At 52.5% G+C, this 16565-nt stretch overlaps 1 protein-coding gene across 6 annotated transcripts in view; it reads left to right on the top strand.

The window, feature by feature from the left end:
* The first annotated feature begins 2779 nt into the window (after window positions 1-2779).
* MXRA7 (matrix remodeling associated 7) overlaps window positions 2780-16565 on the top strand; it is a 49626-nt gene continuing 35840 nt past the window's right edge. Inside the window, exon 1 of one of the 6 annotated variants that reach the window (XM_048818216.2) lies at window positions 2780-3610. In XM_048818216.2, the coding sequence (XP_048674173.2) occupies window positions 3104-3610 (507 nt within the window). In that variant the 5' untranslated portion in view covers window positions 2780-3103. The remainder of the gene's footprint in view (window positions 3611-16565) is intronic. The other 5 variants (XM_048818220.2, XM_048818218.2, XM_048818215.2 and 2 more) reach the window with 5 other exon arrangements.

Below are 16565 nucleotides of genomic sequence, written 5' to 3'. Positions count from 1 at the left end.
GAGGCCAAAAATTGAATGGACACACACACGGTGGAGGGTAAGACAGGGTTGATTGACCAACTGTATTGCACCCTTGGCAATCCATGCTGCCAAGCCTGGCAAGGGCCCTACTGAGTCTTTTTACATCGTGGGCAGGAGCAGAGCTAGAGCAGAGCAACAATCAACAGGGAAGGGAACCTGAATAGCTAATTTGGCAGATAATGTGAAGATCAGCCATGTTCAGCAAGCTGAGTGTTTCCAGCCTGTGTTCCTGCTATGTGAATTCGTGGCCTCCTGTCCCTTAGTCTGCTGCAGTCAGACAAGAGCCAGGGGCATTAATCCTGCTGCTGGCTTGGAATCCCCCCTCTTCTTGGTCTCCAAAGGCACGGGAAGGTCTCCCCCAATGGCTGTCCTCCTTTGAGATCCAGGAAAGGAGGTCCCTATGAGCCCAGACCTTCAGGGAGGCCAGTGGAGGAAGCAGCTGGCTTACACAAGCTTGGCTTTTCAGGGATCTAGAGCACCTTGAGTTTAAGGGGCAGAATTTATGTGAGGAGGAGATGATGGAGCTTGGTAGACTGCCCAGCCTGTCTCTCTGCTCCCCTCTCCCCCAGACTTCCCCAATACATGCTGGACTGGGAGCAGGTCTACCTGGCAGGTGCAAAAAAAATGCACAATGAGCCAGCATCTACCTGCCCCTCGAGAACAATAGAAAAGAGGGGAGGGCCACCAGCTATCCTCAGCAAATGGGTAAATGTGTATGGTGTATTCAGGGCCCATTGTGGGAGACTGTTATTCGGAGGTGGAGGAAAATTATATTCAGGAGACCAAAGGGCATCTGAAGAGTGGAGGGAGAGCAAGGTCTAGTGATTAGAGCCAGAGGCTGGACTCAGGAGATCTGAGCTCTGTTGCTGCTCTTCCGCTGACTCACTGGGTGACATTTTCAAAGACATCCCAGCATTATTGGATGCCAAACTTCCAAGACCTCTGGCTGGTTTTTCAGAGGTGTTGAGTCCCTGCAGATCCCACAGACATTAGCTGGAGTTAAGGGTGCACAACATCTCTGAAAATCAGGTTCCAGGTGTCTACAGTCAGGCACCTGAAAACTGAGGCTCTCACATCAGAGGCTGCTATGGAACAATTTGGCCTGAACTGCTCTGTGCCTCAGTTTCCCCTTCTGTAAAATAGGAACAATGTCTCTGGGTCACCTGGGGGTTGTGAAGCTCAGCTCATTTGTAGTGATGTGAGATCCTGGGATGCAAGGTGCTAACTGAGGCATGACCTGTGCCTAGGAATATCAGCCAGAGCCGAAGAGTGGGGAATTTGCCATGCCCTAATAATCATATTCCATTCAGTGCCAAAAAGGGAGCTGAGAGAAGCCAGGCTATCAGCCTGACAAGGCCCACCTGGGGAATAATGAGCCATTATAACAGGAGACAGTTTGAGAAAGAGGTAGCCTTCACCAGCTATAGCACACAAGGACAACCGAGATGACGGAGGATTCTTTCTATGGCATACCACATTCTTTTTCCATTACCTCTATTTAATGAGTCAAAATTTCTGATGCCCATAACATTACCAGTCTCAAGAGTGGAGGGGAGAGTTAACAAAAAATGTGTTTGACCGAGTAGCTGTAAATCATTCATTATTGTTTGGGTTGAGCTGTAGTGGGGCTATGATGATCTCCCATGAAACCTAAAGCTGCACAGAGAAGAAGATTAAGTGCTGTGGTTGTTTGTTACTAAGAATACAGTTATCCATAGGCTAAAGAGCTCCTGCTTGATAGGATTACCCAGAGCAGCAAGAATCAGCTCCAGTCCATTTCCCCCTTTCTTGGGATTTAATTTGGATTGAGGAGAGGGGGCTATTTTTTAGTCAATCAATAAACTGCCCACTCACCTATGCAACCACGGAAGGTTTGCTGGGGCAGAATTGGGAGCCAGATTCCTGTGTCTGCTCCCCTGATGCTCCACTGTGGCAACAGTAATTAGCACTCATAGAACACCTTCTATTTTCAAAGTGCTTTGCAAACCTTTACTGAGCCTCCCACAGGCAGGGAATGCTGGATGGCAGACTTCAAGACCTGACAAATCACCCAGTCCAAGCTGTGTCCAATGCAGGATTGATCCTCATGAAGCATTTGGCCCAGTCTAGTTTTTAAATCTGCCACGCAATGTCCCATCACTCCCTTTGGGAGACCCATTCCACAGCCTAAGTATAACTAACCCCATCTGACAGATGGGAGTAATACAGACATCTAATTTTCCTTGCTAGTCCTTTTTATCCATGCAAAGGGTGGCCTGGCCAGTCCACAAGCAAGGGCTTCCTGTCAATTCCAGCATGGAGGGGGGGAGGAAGAGGAGGCACTCTGGAACTCTGGCTTCCTCTTACCTCCAGATCCACCTTTCCCAAGAGCAGCCCTTCCATTACTGAACAAAGGGATAATAAGGTGTAAACTATTCACTACAAGGTCCCCCTATCCTGCAGTCAGATCCAAGTCAGTAGATGCCCAGGCACTGAAATTGATTGGGCTCCAGGGGAGGCTCTGAGTGCCAGGTGCCCTACAGAGGAGGACGAGGGCGCTGCCTCAACACTGCTACAGACACTAGGCTAAACAAGGCTCATTTAAATTAATAACTCGATGAGTCCCGGAACTTTCTGGAAAGAGCCTTTTGGACCCAGCCCGCTTCTGGCAGAGCTGACCATTTCCATCAGGCTAGCGTGCTCATTCCCAACATCACCCCCCCGGGGCGGGGGCGGGGGGGGAACCCCTTTCCTAGGGGAGTGGAAACCCGGTTCTCAGTGCTCTGCGGGGGCTGGACCCGGGCTGAGAACACGCTGAAGGAGAAAGGGGGAGAGAGAAAACCTGCTAACTTGGGCTGCCTGCGCGGTGGGAAGGCAGCGGTGGGCAGGGCTCTGGGAAGTGACGCTGCTGCTGGGTATGTTGTGAAACCCTATCCAGCTTTAGCAGAGCCGGGATTTCGCTCACAGCTGCGGGTAGATTGCGCTGCCCCTTGAAATTAACCAGAGCTGGTCAGTTGTTCCCAGGCAGCAGCCGCGCAGGGGAGCCAGACCAAAAAAACAAGCAACGCCCTTGGGTCCATTGCAAATCGGCTCCTGCCCAGAGATGGATGTGGCCGTGGATCTGTACCTGGCGGTCCCGCTGCTGTTCACGGTCCTGGCTGTGATCCTGGCTTCGGTCTTTGTGAAGCTGAGAGCGGCTGACGGGGACAAAGCTGCCGAGCCAGCCAAGGGGGAAGGGTCCCAGGGCAAGGAGGCAGGGGCCAGCGCGGCAGCCGAGCCGGGGGAGGAAAGGAAGGATGGCGAGGGGGAAGGGAAGGAGGGAGACGCGCTGAAGGAGGAGGGGATCCCGAGGGGGGAGAAGGGCGAGGAAGGAGCGAAGGACGAGGGGAGAAGGATCGTGGTGGAGGAGATTGGGGCTGAAGAGGGGAAGGCGAAGAGAGCCGCGGAGAACGAAGAGCCGCGGACCGAGGAGGAGGCGGCGGTGGTGGTGGTAGCAAGGACTGCAAAAGCGGACCAGCAGGGTCACCCTCAGGAGATGAACGTCCCCCGCCAGGCTGCTGAGGCGGTGGAGGAGGAAGAAGAAGAGGAGGAGGAGGAGGAGGAGAGCAAGGTAGGAGCGGGGAGCTTGTCTTTCTTGTACGACTTTGGGAAGTTGGGTTGGATCCTGCTGCCTGGCCCTGTGGGGGTAGGTGCTGGAATTGGGGGGGCTGCAGCACCCCCTGGCTTGGTGTCTGTTATACGGGGGGACAGTCTGGTTCCATGGCTCTCGGCACCTCCCCCCGTACGCGTTGGGCCAGCAGCCCTGCCTGTGGGAATGGCGTGTGTGCAGCTTCCCACCTAGAAGTTGTGAGGCTGTTGCCTGTGTGTGTGTGACAGCAGCAGCAAATGCTGGGGTTGGCCCGAAACCTGGTGTCTGTCCTGACCCCCTGGCAGGCCAGGCACACCCATACAGTGCTGTGCGCAGGGCCTGTGCGGATCTCACGCACTTGGCACAGAAATGCCTCTAGCCAGCCAGTTTTGTTTTTCTTTGTGGCCTCCAGCTCATCCCACCCTGCCCCAAACCTCAGATCTGTTTGATCTCTCTCCTTCCCACCTCCTCTGATCTAATGGGGTATGACAGGCTGGTTGCTTCTGGGAGCGTGGGGGGGCGGGGGGGGATGCTGCTTCATGCTGTTCCACTGAAACATTGATTTCGGATTTTAACTCGCAGCCCTTCCCCCGGACCCCCGTCCCTACTGCTTCATCGGTATGCATCCGATGAAGTGAGCTGTAGCTCACGAAAGCTCATGCTCAAATAAATTGGTTAGTCTCTAAGGTGCCACAAGTCCTCCTTTTCTTTTTGCGAATACAGACTAACACGGCTGTTACTCTGAAATCTAAAAAAATAGATTCTGAAAATTGAATGCAAGCCAGATGAATCTTTGCTTGAGCTGACCTGAGGCTGCAAATCTGGCTGGTGAAGCTCCTCCCTCTCTATCACTGGCCTCACTAATCCAGATAAGGAGAAGGGGTTCAGAGGGTTCAGAGTCTCCTTTTTGCACCCTCTATCTAGATGTCTCTGGTACAGACTGGCTTCTTGCGGCCCTGCATATATGGAGGATGAGCCCTTGTGAGGTGGTCTCCAGTGCCCCTCCTTCCCCATGCCAAGGAAGGAGAGATTTGAACGCCCTGTCCTGCAGTCTCGGCATGAGACGGCTCCCAGAGTCTAGACTCGGTGTCCAGTAGCCCTGAAAAGTGCCCTGGGTATCCGCAGTGTGTGCGGCAGTCACCCAGTGGCGTGCAGCAAAAGTAAATCCTCCCACCGCACCAGATCTTGGCTTGTTAAAAAATAAATGAGCAATCCAAGGTGGGTGAAGAGCTCATGCTTCATTGCTATCCCTCCTCCAGCACAGCCAGGACTCCAGGGGGCCAGTCGCCAACGGATGGTAAACTGGGCCTGCTGCTTTTCTCACGCTCCTTTAAACATGAATTGCCTGAACCTGCTGAATTGCAGTTACCAAAAGCTTTCCCCCAGGGTTTGCCTGGTGGTTATTTTCAAAGGCACTTTGCATCTGTGGGTCATTGGGTGAGTAGCTTAAAGGTGGCTTTGGAAAAAAAAAAAAAAGTATGTGTTGGGGGAGGGGGGCGATATCTATTTAAAAGCCACACTCCAGACAGGATGCTCCAGTGGAGAGAGCACAGGCCTGGGGGCCAGAGATGCGTAGTTATGTTGTTGTTGTTAGTTTTACTTTTAAAATGTCCTGGCCACGGTACAATAGACACAACAGAGCCAGCCCCTGCCCTGGAGAATTTACAATTCTTGGCTCACTATGTGACCTTGGCCAAGTCACTCTGTTCCTTCATTTCCCTACCTGTAAAGTGTGGTTAAGGCTTCGTAATGTGCTTTGAGCTCTATGAATGGAAATGTGCTAGATGATTTGCCAAGCCCTATTAATTAGTATGGAAAGAAGACTGAAGCAGGCTTGGTGACTTTGGCACACGGATGCAGGCCTATATTTTAACCATGCTCTTCCTGATCTGTAACGTCTCTGTAGTGGGGCCTGGGCAGCATCCATGCTCAACTTTACTTAGATTCTCACTTTCAGAGGTGCTGAGCTCTCACAACGCCTGAGTTCAGTGGGACTTACGCATGGGCAGCACCTCTGAAAATCGAGCTACTCTAGCTTGGTCATGTTGTTCCTTAGGACCTCCTTATCTCTTGTCCCACTGAGGATTGTCCGTCTCATTGGTCTCATAATGGGAGTACTTTGCCTCTGGAATAAAGAGGATGATACCTGGAGACATAAGTTGGGGAGATACTAGCCCTGATGGGAGCTGGCCTGTTCACTAGTCTTGCTGTTGAAAAGCTTATTAGCCAGGTTTCTCTGCACTCCTCAGTCAGCTGCAGGGTCCGGTATGTGTCCCAGCTTTTCTGGCTAGAAACGGGCAGCATCCTGTTGAAGTTGCTGACTTTATAGATTTCAGAGGGGTAGCCATGTTAGTCTGTATCAGCAGAAAGAACGAGGAGTCCTTGTGGAGCCTTAGAGACTAATACATTTGTTGGTCTTTAAGGTGCCACAAGTACTCCTCGTTCTTTCTGACTTTATAGAGGGTTCCCATCCGCACCCTTGGCTTCCCTCCAGGCTTATGGCTGCTGCATGGCTTTTGTTTGAAGGTCTCTTCATCCTCTCTCTCATACATAGTCCCTATTTCAGAGCTTTGCTAACCAAAGCAGCTCGGATCCTTTTAAACTAACCTCTGTTGGGGTTGGATGCTCATGCTCAAACCAGTAACTTGATCAGGGTGACCGTTATCATGCACCTTGGCTTGCACCATCCCCCAGCTTGCTCAGAGTTCACTCCAGAACCTGGCTGGGTTTGGTCAGTGGGCGGAGAAGCTAGTCAGGACGTTTCCAGAGGTACTGATAGGAGCCTGCCGGTTTTACTCACAAGGAGAGTGATTGCAGCTGAAGGCGTCTCTTCATTGCTCAGTGATGGGGCTGGGCAAATGAGATGAGACCCCTGCCCACAGTGAAGGTGTCTCAGCCAGCTTGTCTGATCTCCTTCCCCAGTTGGCTTGTTGTCTCCACAGTTCTGTCTGGGCTCCACAGGCTTGTTGGCAGACTGCAGTTAGTTTTTCTGCCTCTCTCCCCAACCCCATCTTAAAACATGGGTTGTGTCCCCAAATCTTGTTTAACCCCTTCAGTACCTTGCACTGTTGAAGGTTAGGAGTCTGTAGGGTGGCATGGCTGTCTCCTTGTAAAGTATGTCTGGAGCAAAGCATACTTGTGTATGTGTCAGATACAGGAGAGACCATAAAGCACAGGGCATTTGTGGGTGGACTAGGATTGTGGTTCTCCACCTTTTTTCATTAGTGGACCCCTTAAAAATTTTTTGAATGGAGGTGCCGACCCCTTTGGAAATATTAGACATAGTCTGCAGACCCCTAGGGGTCCATGGACCACAGGTTGAGAACCACTGGACTAGGGTCCGGTGATGTATAAACCGGAGATGTCTCCCATAGAAACTGGCCTCTGATGTACTCTAGAAGGAGAGGCGTGTGTAGATGAGATGTGGAGAGTCTGTTTCGAACAGCAGTTGCTGCAGAGGAGAAGGCTCCTGCACCACCGTTGTTGAGCTTGTGGGAGAGGATAGAGCAGGCTGATGCTAGATGAGTGCTGGGGTGGGGGAGGAGAGCATGAGAAGGGCCATGAAGCAGGCAGAAGGCAATGGAGGGCTGGACCTGAAGCGATTTTAGTCAGCCAGGGAGGTGGCCGATACGAGTGATTCCACCTTGCTTGCCTGCAGGCAGGCAGCTTGCTGTGCTGCTTGAAGGCTGGTGCACTTAGCTCCCCAAAAGAGCCCATCTTGATGACTAATCAGTTGGAGCACAGCTGGGACACTGACCCTGCCTGGCACTTAACCAGGGCAAGGACTCACTGCAGCGCTTCCTTTGACAAAACAGGGTGAGGGAAACTGCTCTATGCCACCAGGAACCCTGCCTCAGGCCAGTCCTGACTGCCCCCAAGAGCAGAGCCCAGTTCTGTGGCTTGCAAACTCCCAAGGGAAACAAACTTGGGGCAATAGCTTGGTTCCCTGCTGTGCCCCTTTCTCCTCTCCCTGCCCACCCTGCTCCCTGACAAGCACGCTCCTGGGCTACGCCTCCTTCCCTCCATCACCCTCTTTCCCCTCCTAAACCCCCAGGTTCCCAAAGTGAGTTAAAATAGGTCTTCTCTGCCATGCAAGGCATTTTATTTTTCCCCTGAGAAGAATGACTTCATTCAGGTCACGCTCCAAACAGCCTCTCTCTGGTGGACCTAAGCCTGTGGATGGAGAGGGTGGGAGGGGGACATTTTTCGGTGCTGAGTGAGTGAGTGTGGGAGAGGGAGAGAGAGAGATCTAGCTTGTTCTAGGACTCCTCTGAGTAGGGCGTTTAGTTTTACAAGTGCACTAGCTAAACAACTTGATTCAGGACAGTAGAGCGGAGGGAAGATGATGTGCCATCCCAAAGGGGAGTGGGTGTGCATGTGTAGGGAAGGGGTGGCGGGGACTTAATACCAAACCGCTAATGCCCCATCACTGTACTTCTTGGCAGCTGCTCACCTAGACGGAGAGGCATCTTTCTCTGGCTACTGTAAAAACGACAGGGTCTCTGTCTTGGGGGAAGGTATTTAGCTCTCCCCACGCCCCCTCTCTCAGAGGAATTTTCAGAACATGCCGAATACCCCAAGGCTGGGGTGTGACTTTGCCAGCGACTGGCCTCATGCTGATTCTCCCATCAGCAGACTGTCTGGAGTGTGAGAGCTCTCCCTGTCCTTGGGCTGATAACCTCACCCTGCACCCCTGGAGGAGAGGGGCCGAGAGAGGAGGTGGCAGTTCTTGGTTGTGTTTGTTGTTACAGAATGTGTTTGGGCAGCACTAGGCAATCATGTACTCCATAACCTCTGCGTATGCTAGAGGCTTTTAGTAGATGCGAAAGGTGCCCCAGGAATGGGCAGGGGGACGAGAGAGGTAGAATGGAGCTGAGCTAAGCTGGTGCTATCCAGACAGCACCAAGGTTAGACTCGGGGGTATGGAGCTGTCTCTGACCCTCAGTAGATTCTAGATTCAGGTCCAACATCCTAGCTGCAGCCATCTTCTAGGCAACTTCTGGGGCTGGTACAAATATGTCCTGTTCAATGGGTCTAATCTAATCTGGAAAACTGCAGTCCCCCAAATGACTCCACACACAAGATTCCCAGACGCAGTCGGCTGGGCTGTCTGTTCCGTAGCAATGGCAGGAGTTTGCTATACGGGCTGAGAGCTTTATAAATGAATCAATACATCAGACTGGGGGGTCGGGGGGTGTTCTGCAGTGCCAGCGTGGGTTTCTTCCCTTCCTCAGCAGATGTACTGCCTCGGAGTGGTCCGATTTCACTGCAGCCATTAACCAATCAACCAGAACATTGAGGGAGAAATGCTTTTCTGAGCAAGCAGCACTGGTGTGTCTTAATCTTTTGTGCTGACTGGCTGGGGTCATGAATTCTGCTGTCTCCGATTATTTTCCCTAGTATATGCTCATGGCAGGCTGACCTTTCCCTTAGCACTGCCAACCAGCAGTGTCTGTGTAACTTTCTCTGCTCCTCTTCCTCCGACAGCTTCCGAGTTGTATGCAGCGGTGGTGTAGCCTTGTTGGCCCCAGGATAATAGAGAGACAAGGTGGGTGTGGTAGTATATCTTTTACTGGAAGAAGCTGGTCCAGTAAAAGAGATTACCTCACCCACTTTCTCTTGCTTCAGAGTCTGTTACTCTTCAGTGTACCGAGATGATGTATGGTCTCTTGGCTAGAGCAGTGGAACTGGGCTCCAGGACTCCTGGGTTCTGTGCCTGCCTCTGCCGCTTGTTTGCTTACTGTGTGAACTTGTGGAAGCCCCTTAGGAGTTCTATGCCTCCATTTCCCCTTTTGTGATATGACTACAATACAGCACCTCCATGGGGTGGGGCCTAAGGCTTAGCTAATGTCTGTAAAGTGCTTTGATATCATATGAAGGGTATGACAAAGATCTTTTCTCCCTCCCCCAAAGGATACCAAGTCTGCCTGGCTTGTATTTCTTTCACTTGTTTTGATCTACATAGTCTAGTAGGATGGAATGTGGTGACCCCTCTTCTACGGGATGAGGGGCGAACACACAGCATGGGCTCTCCCGACCTCTGCTCTTGCTGGCCCTGACGCAGGGTGAGTCGGTGCAGAGGCCAGGTGGCCAGAGAAGCTTGCGTCTTAGTGCCTTACCGCCGGGTGAGCCGACTTGGGCTGTTTCAGAAGCAGTTCAAGCTTCCCAGCTGCTTGTCATGCTGCAAAGCCTTGACGTGGAAGCAGTTTTAAATGGGATCTAGCGCCTGGCCAATAACTGTCATGAGTCAGACAAGAGGGGAGCTGCCTCCTAGCAAAGAGTAGATGAGACAAGGCCCGGGGTAGCTTATTGCTAACAAAAGGCCACGCTCATCCTTTCCACACAAATGCCCCTTACAGACACCATCTTGGTTAATGCTAGTGGAAAGGAACAGACATTCAAAAGGTATTAGGGCTTTACAGGGCACTCTCCAGCCCTAGATCTCAAAGTGCTTTGGAAAGAAGGGTTGGGGAGAGGTATTCCTATCCCGCAGAAAGCTGGGTAAGAGGTGCAGTGACTAGCTCAGTGGCAGATCTGGGAACAGAACCCAGGTTCCCTGACAACCAAACCAGGGCCCTTGCTACCGGACACCCCTTGCCTGTGAGAATCTCCCTCTCCTTCTAATGACTTGAAGTTAATTACAGAGTTTGTCCATGTGTTGTTTCGAAAGTGAGCTCAGTGTCCGAGCGCTCCCTGATGTTGCCTTCTCCAGGTGCTTCCAGCTGCGGGTGTGAAAACGTCCAGGCTCTGGCCCAGCTTCCTTGGGAAGATCCTAACAGAGAAGCTGAGGCCAGCACTGAGTGAACAAAAGGGATCAGATCCTCGCCAGCAGGGCAGATAACTGCTCCAGGTGGTTTTATCATTTTGGCTGTCACAATCTGCTTTGCTGGCAGGATCCTGAGAACTGGGACGTATTGGAAGTGGGGGAGCAAAATGGCTCTGTTCTAAAGCAGATTCTTACAAGCTGCCCCGTCCTGTAAGGTGCTGAACATCCTCGACTCCTACTGAGGTCAATGGCAATGTGCAGTACTCGGCACTTTTCAGGATTCGGCCCCAGGTGAAGAGAATGCTCAGCACTCCCCTAGCACCTTTGTGGAAGGATCTCAAAGCATGTTATGAACATATTCATTTTTGCAACCAACCTTTGAAACAGGTAAGGATTCAGACTCATTTCACAGATGGGGACACCAAAGACTGAGGTGAAGTGACTTGCCTGAGCTCACAAAGCAAGTGAGCGGCACAGCTGGGGAAGAGAACCCAGGAGTCCTGACTTCTTTAATCACCAGTAACATTTCCCCCTTCCTTTGATTAAAAACGGATCCTGCCAAAGTACTTGATTTTTGATTGGTGTCTAATCGTCTGCTCTCGGATAAACACCCCCTGGTCATGCTGTCAGCTCCATTAACACAAGATGAGTTTATATCATGAGTTCTTTCTGAGTGTGAGAACCAGACCAAGCCATCTTTGAAATTGACCAGTCTGGTTCCTGTGAGAAACTTAATCTGAAAATCCCAATTCTATTCTTATTACAGTACCAGGCACTGTACAAAACACCTACCAAGAGAGAGTTCCTGCCCTGGAGAGCTCATAATCCAAATAGACAAAGGGTGGGAGGGGAAACAGAGGCTGAGACAGGAAGTCAGTTGCCCAATTTCACCCAGCAGGTCTGGTGGCAAAGATGGGAATAAAGCCCAGGTCTCCTGACTCCCAATCCAGTGCCCTAGTCACTAGGGAATGCTCCTCCCCTGCTGTCTGTTCTAAGGAAAGCCTCAGGGCTGTTGTCGAAGGTGAGAGAGAAATGTTACAAAGCCCTGGTCCTCCCAGAAAAACTGCCCTTTTCAATTTTCCTGTGTGAGCAGCCCTGGTAACAAAAACCAAAATAGGGAAGAGGTGTGGGTGTGGGGGAGACAGACAACCCTGGCAGAACAGCCTTTTAAAGGGGTTGTTTTCCATGAAGCAGCGCAGAGGGTGTCTGAATGTCTCTGGGTAGGAGCCATCACAGGACAGAGATCTCCTGCGGTTACAGATATGGGGAAGGTAAACAATCTCCTTTCCTGGGTACCTCTGGTGAGGGTGGGCTCAGTGATCTCCAGCCCACCCAGTGCTTTATCCACAGCCCACTGAAGTCAAGGGGAGGTTTTTTCCAGTGACTTCAGTGGGCTTTGGATCAAGCCCGTCCTGTAGAGGGTTAACCACCAGGTCCAAGCGCCTTGCACTAGAAACCGCCTGTCGGCCGAGCAAACAATGGCACTAAGACTGCAGAGCAGTGAGCAGCCTTGGGCTTCTTGCAGGGAGCCCAGGCTGTGAGAGGGCAGGCCACGTGGAAGGTGAACTGTGCTAAGACAATGCTGGCCTTCTTCTCCAGATAAACTGATACTTCCCCTGCCAAGTAAGCGGGCCTCCCACCTGGGGTATCACTTTGCAGGCAGACAAGGCCCTAATTTATGGCTGGGGGCGGATATTAGCTGAGCTGCTCTGATGGCCCTGCTGTGTGGGTGGCTGGGAGGCCATGACGGTTACCCCTGGCATCAGCGGAGCATGGGGTAGCTCTTGTGAATAGCCACTTGGGAAGCTAAGACCAGGATTTGAACAGGGCAAAGGGAGAGAGGTGGAGAGAAACTGTAAGGAGGGAGCAGAGTTTCAGTGTGATGGGGAAATCCAGCTGCTGCTGGGTTCAAGCCTCAGTCCTGCAAGCTGATCTGTGCCCTATGTGGAGCCCCTCAGTTCAGCCTGCAGGATTGGGGCCGAAGTCACAGCAGCTTTGCAAAATCGGCATGGAAACATATCTGCTCAGGCACAAAATGCACTTGTCCAGATGCTACCACAAGGATAGTGAAAGCACTAAAGAGATTTTGTCTGCCTGTGAAAATCCCTTCCCCTGTGAAGTGAGGTTTTGCAAGGCCTTCTCCCCCACCCCATAGCATGCATCATGCCAGCATCTTTATTACTATGTGCATGCTCTGATCCACAATGCATTGCAATGTTTCATGTGAATCCAAAGAAAATAAAAACTGCAAAGTACTTATCCAAGGGCTCTGGATACCTCTGACCTCTGGTATGTTTAAAAATATGATTGTCCTGCTACAGACAGAGATTAACCCAGCAGCCTCCCCCGCACTGGGAAGTAACCAATTCATCCCATGAATACCAGCTCTTGCCATGCTCCTCCCTTCCCCAGTTCCTGTGGGGATGAGATCTCACCTTGTCATAATGTCTCATGAGACAGGCTTTAAGTGGCTATCAGCAGCTCTTTTGGGGTAGATTTGGGTTCGTCCAATGCTGCTGCAGGAGTGTGGTGTCTGCCCTTCCATCCCATGCTCCTGATTCTGCCTGGCCTGGTATGGGCTGCTTATGAAAACTACGTTCAGCCTTTTCCTGTAGGATTCCAAATCAGAAGTTTGGGACACAAGCGGGACCTGAATGTTATCTCCCCTTTGTATGTGTCTATCACTTTCTCTTTCTCATGTCCCTGTCTTCCCCCAAATCTGGGGTGTGTTTCTGAGGAGGTGCCAGTTCTGGGGACTCTAGAGCTGTTACTGTGTTGTTCACTGTAGCCACTTTGAACTTCCTGGAGGTAGCTGTGGGGGTAAAACTCTGATCCTCCTGCTCTAAGAAGCACAGGCCCAGTCTGCTGAGGCTAAAGGAAAATCTTCATTAGCAGTATAGGGTCTATGATGCCCCGTCAGACCGTTCTGATTCCATCCAGTAGAGGGCAGTGGTTCACAGACACTAGCCAGTTCATGAGACTACTGTATAACTACTCCACTGGGCCAGGGTGTATAACTACTCCCCTCCCCTCCCCAATTCAATTTTGTTGCTAGTCACTTGCTAAGCTTTTAAATCCAGGTTGGCCATAGCAATTGCGGATTTCCCTGGAAGAGGAGGATATACTTTGCACTTACAGCCCCTTTCATCCAAAAATCATTGAGTGCTTTTAAATCAGTGGGTGAAGTTTATCCCAGCTTTACAGGTGGGGAAACTGAGGCACATCAAGGTGCCGTGACTTGCCCACGGTCACACAGTGGGGGACTAGAACCCGCTGACTCCCTGCCCTCGAACTGCTAGAGTCCTGACCGGTTAGTCCTGCCCTCTAACCGCTAGAGACACAGCCTCCTTTGGTTTCTTAAACACGGTTGGGAGGTGTTAGGGCTGGCCGGCCAACCTGTGACTACACTGACATAGCGAACTGCAGGGCGAATGTAGCCAGGGGCCTGGTGCTGACAGACACAAGACATCCCAAGGAGACAGAGGAGTCTGATTGCGACGCAGCCCTTCTGTCACAGCTCACAAGGGAGATCGGAGACCTCGGGCAGGGAGGGGAATAAATAACTTGAGATTCGCGCAGCCAGAAATCTGACTGTAAAGGAGCTGCCTGGGCTTGGTGCTGCCTTGGCGATAATTCCCCATCTGGGATGCTGCAGGGGTCTCAGGTGCAGCCGGCAGGGCATGTGACTAGCTCCTGAGAGCCCTGTTCCCCAGGGTTCCCAGTCTGCCCTGGGGGAACGGTGTGTGCAGAGAGTTCAGTGCTAAAAAACGAGACAAGCCTAAGAAGTGCCTTCTGTGCTGAGCCATGGAGTCTCTCCTGGGTGGACCTGCCCCTTTGGCCAGTTCAGGATGCACCTTCGCCGCGAGCACAAGCCCCTTGGCTGGCAGGCTGCAGCGGCTCAATGGCAGTAACCGGCAGGCGGGGAGGGGAGAGGCTGAGCCAGTTGTCCTGGAGGAAAAGGCTCTCAAAGGCAGGGAAATGTGTCGTGGACACATGGCACAGGGGAGAAGGGGAGATTGCTGGTGGTGTTGCTAGCTGAGCTGGGGAGCAGGGCAGGAGAGGTCAGCTGGGCCAGTGGTTTAAGCAAGTGATTTACAAAGCAGATTGGCTACAGCCCTATCTGGGCTTTATCTAGACTAGCATTTTAGTCCTGGTGCTGCCCCACCTGTGTGAGCAGGGGGGGCTAGGACAGACCAGCTGCTGGGGTTTAGCCCCCCTGTCCAGAGCTGGTCTGCATGACCCCAGGGTTAAAATGCCGGCAGCTGGTCTACACTAGCACTCCCAACGTTCCTACCAGCAGTATGACAGTCCCAGGGGAAAGTGCTAACACAGATAAGGCCTTAGGGGGGCATGGAGGCTATTGAGGTTTGGGGGTGCAAAGGAACAACAATCCATCCGGGCAGTTGGACTCTCCCTAGGAAAGTTTTATTAAACCTAGTAGCCAGCGGGTAGGTGGGAGGTGGGCTAGGTCACCCAGCCATGGAGGGATTTGCTCTTCAGAGAGAGTCAAGCCCGCTAAAGGCAGGGAGGTTCTCGCCAGCTTTCAAGTCTAAATCTCAGAGAGGCAGCACAATGAGCGCCTGGCTTCCCCCGGCTGCTGTGGGAAGGACTCTCAGGATGGGGAGGCCACTGGCAGGGCTCTTCCACCACAGGAATGTCTGTAACAAGGAAGCAAAAATAGATCAATTCAAAACCACCCTGGCTTAGAGCTCAACCCCCAACATGGCTCCTGCCTCCTTCCCAAAGGTATTTGTTGGCACCCTAAGCTCCACTTCATTGCCCTTCCTTTGAGCACTTGGGCAAGGGGAAGGGGTGACTGAACTGAGGATTAACTCCTCAGGGGCCAGCCAGTGCCTCTGCCCCCTGTCTCTCACCCACAGCAGAACCGAATGTTGCTCACAAGATGGTCTAGGTCCCCAGGTCTGGCCCAAGGTCTGGGCTTCACACAGCTCTGGTCTCGTGATCCTAGAAATGAGAGGCGGAAAAGAGACATCCAGTCATAGTGTTGACCACCGCTATGTACGGCCCGGCCCAACTCTCCACCCTCCATTACCTCAGGATCTAGCCACAGCAAAGTGCTGTCTTGGCCGAAGGGAATGGCCGGTGCAGCAGGAGAACTGGCTGACCTTGCCCTTCTGACTCCCTGGTGACCCTCGACTCCATCTCATGCCACCACAGCTGTGAATAGCTTTGGCAGGCAGGGGAGCTATCTGCACTGCTGCTTCCCCCTCTGAAATAATTGACAGCTCCCCCCGGGCCAGGTTTGGAAAGTGCCAGGCTCAAGAACGCTGCCCTGTCCAAAACAGCCACTCAGCCCCTGGCCCGAGAGGCCCTGCTCCCCTCAAACGCTCAAATTCACCCACTCTCCAGCCATGTCCGGGATTTCCACTTTGAAGAGCCAAGCTGCAGCCGGCAACCTGTTTCATTGCATGGAATCATGGAGTCCTCGTGCTTTCGTCTGCTGGAACCAGATGCCTATTTGGCTGCGCCCTGCCTGGGGAGAGGCCTGCAGCGCTGGGTCTCCATCCCAGGGGTGTGAGCGAGTGTTGGTACCTTTCTCCCACCTGCTCCCAACTGGAGGGTAGCTTTGCCCAGCCCCCTCACCCTCTAATGCACATGATTGACTTACCCAAAAGCACATCCCCCACCCCGTGTCTTCCCCCTCTTCTCAGTACATACGCCTAACACAGGAGCTGTTTGAGTGTCCTGGTGGTGCCAGCAGCTGATTCCCAGCTTTCAGGGCTGCCTGCTAAAGGGGGGTGTGTGTGGGGGGGTGCATTCCCCAGCACTCTCAGGGGGCTGCGGGGGGGGGAGCTCAGTTGCATGCCTAGTCCTAGAATGCTCCCGTAGCTCACAGCTATGGGAGTTGCTGGTGGAGCCTAGTTGGAGGCTCGGCTGAGCCTGTGGAGGAGAAGAGTGGCTGGAGGTGGGATGTGGGGCGGAGTGGCTGGGTCACTTGCAAATCGGGATGTGAAACGGGTCCAGGGCACCAAGGACCTGCCTCTCCTCGTTCTGTCCTCTACCCTCATCCCCTCAGAAACTCCCCCGCCATGACCTCTCCACCGCCACACCAGCCTTTTCACCCAGCTGATGGATACATGTATATTTTTGCCTGGCAGGGCACAATTGGACTGGGCAAGGCAGAATTTGATGCCTCCCTAGGGGCTAGAA

This window comes from Caretta caretta, chromosome 14 (genome assembly GCF_965140235.1).
Source record: "Caretta caretta isolate rCarCar2 chromosome 14, rCarCar1.hap1, whole genome shotgun sequence".
Classification (NCBI taxonomy): domain Eukaryota; kingdom Metazoa; phylum Chordata; order Testudines; family Cheloniidae; genus Caretta; species Caretta caretta.
The sequence above is the reverse complement of the archived record's forward strand: the minus strand, read 5'-3'. Positions and strand labels throughout refer to the sequence as shown.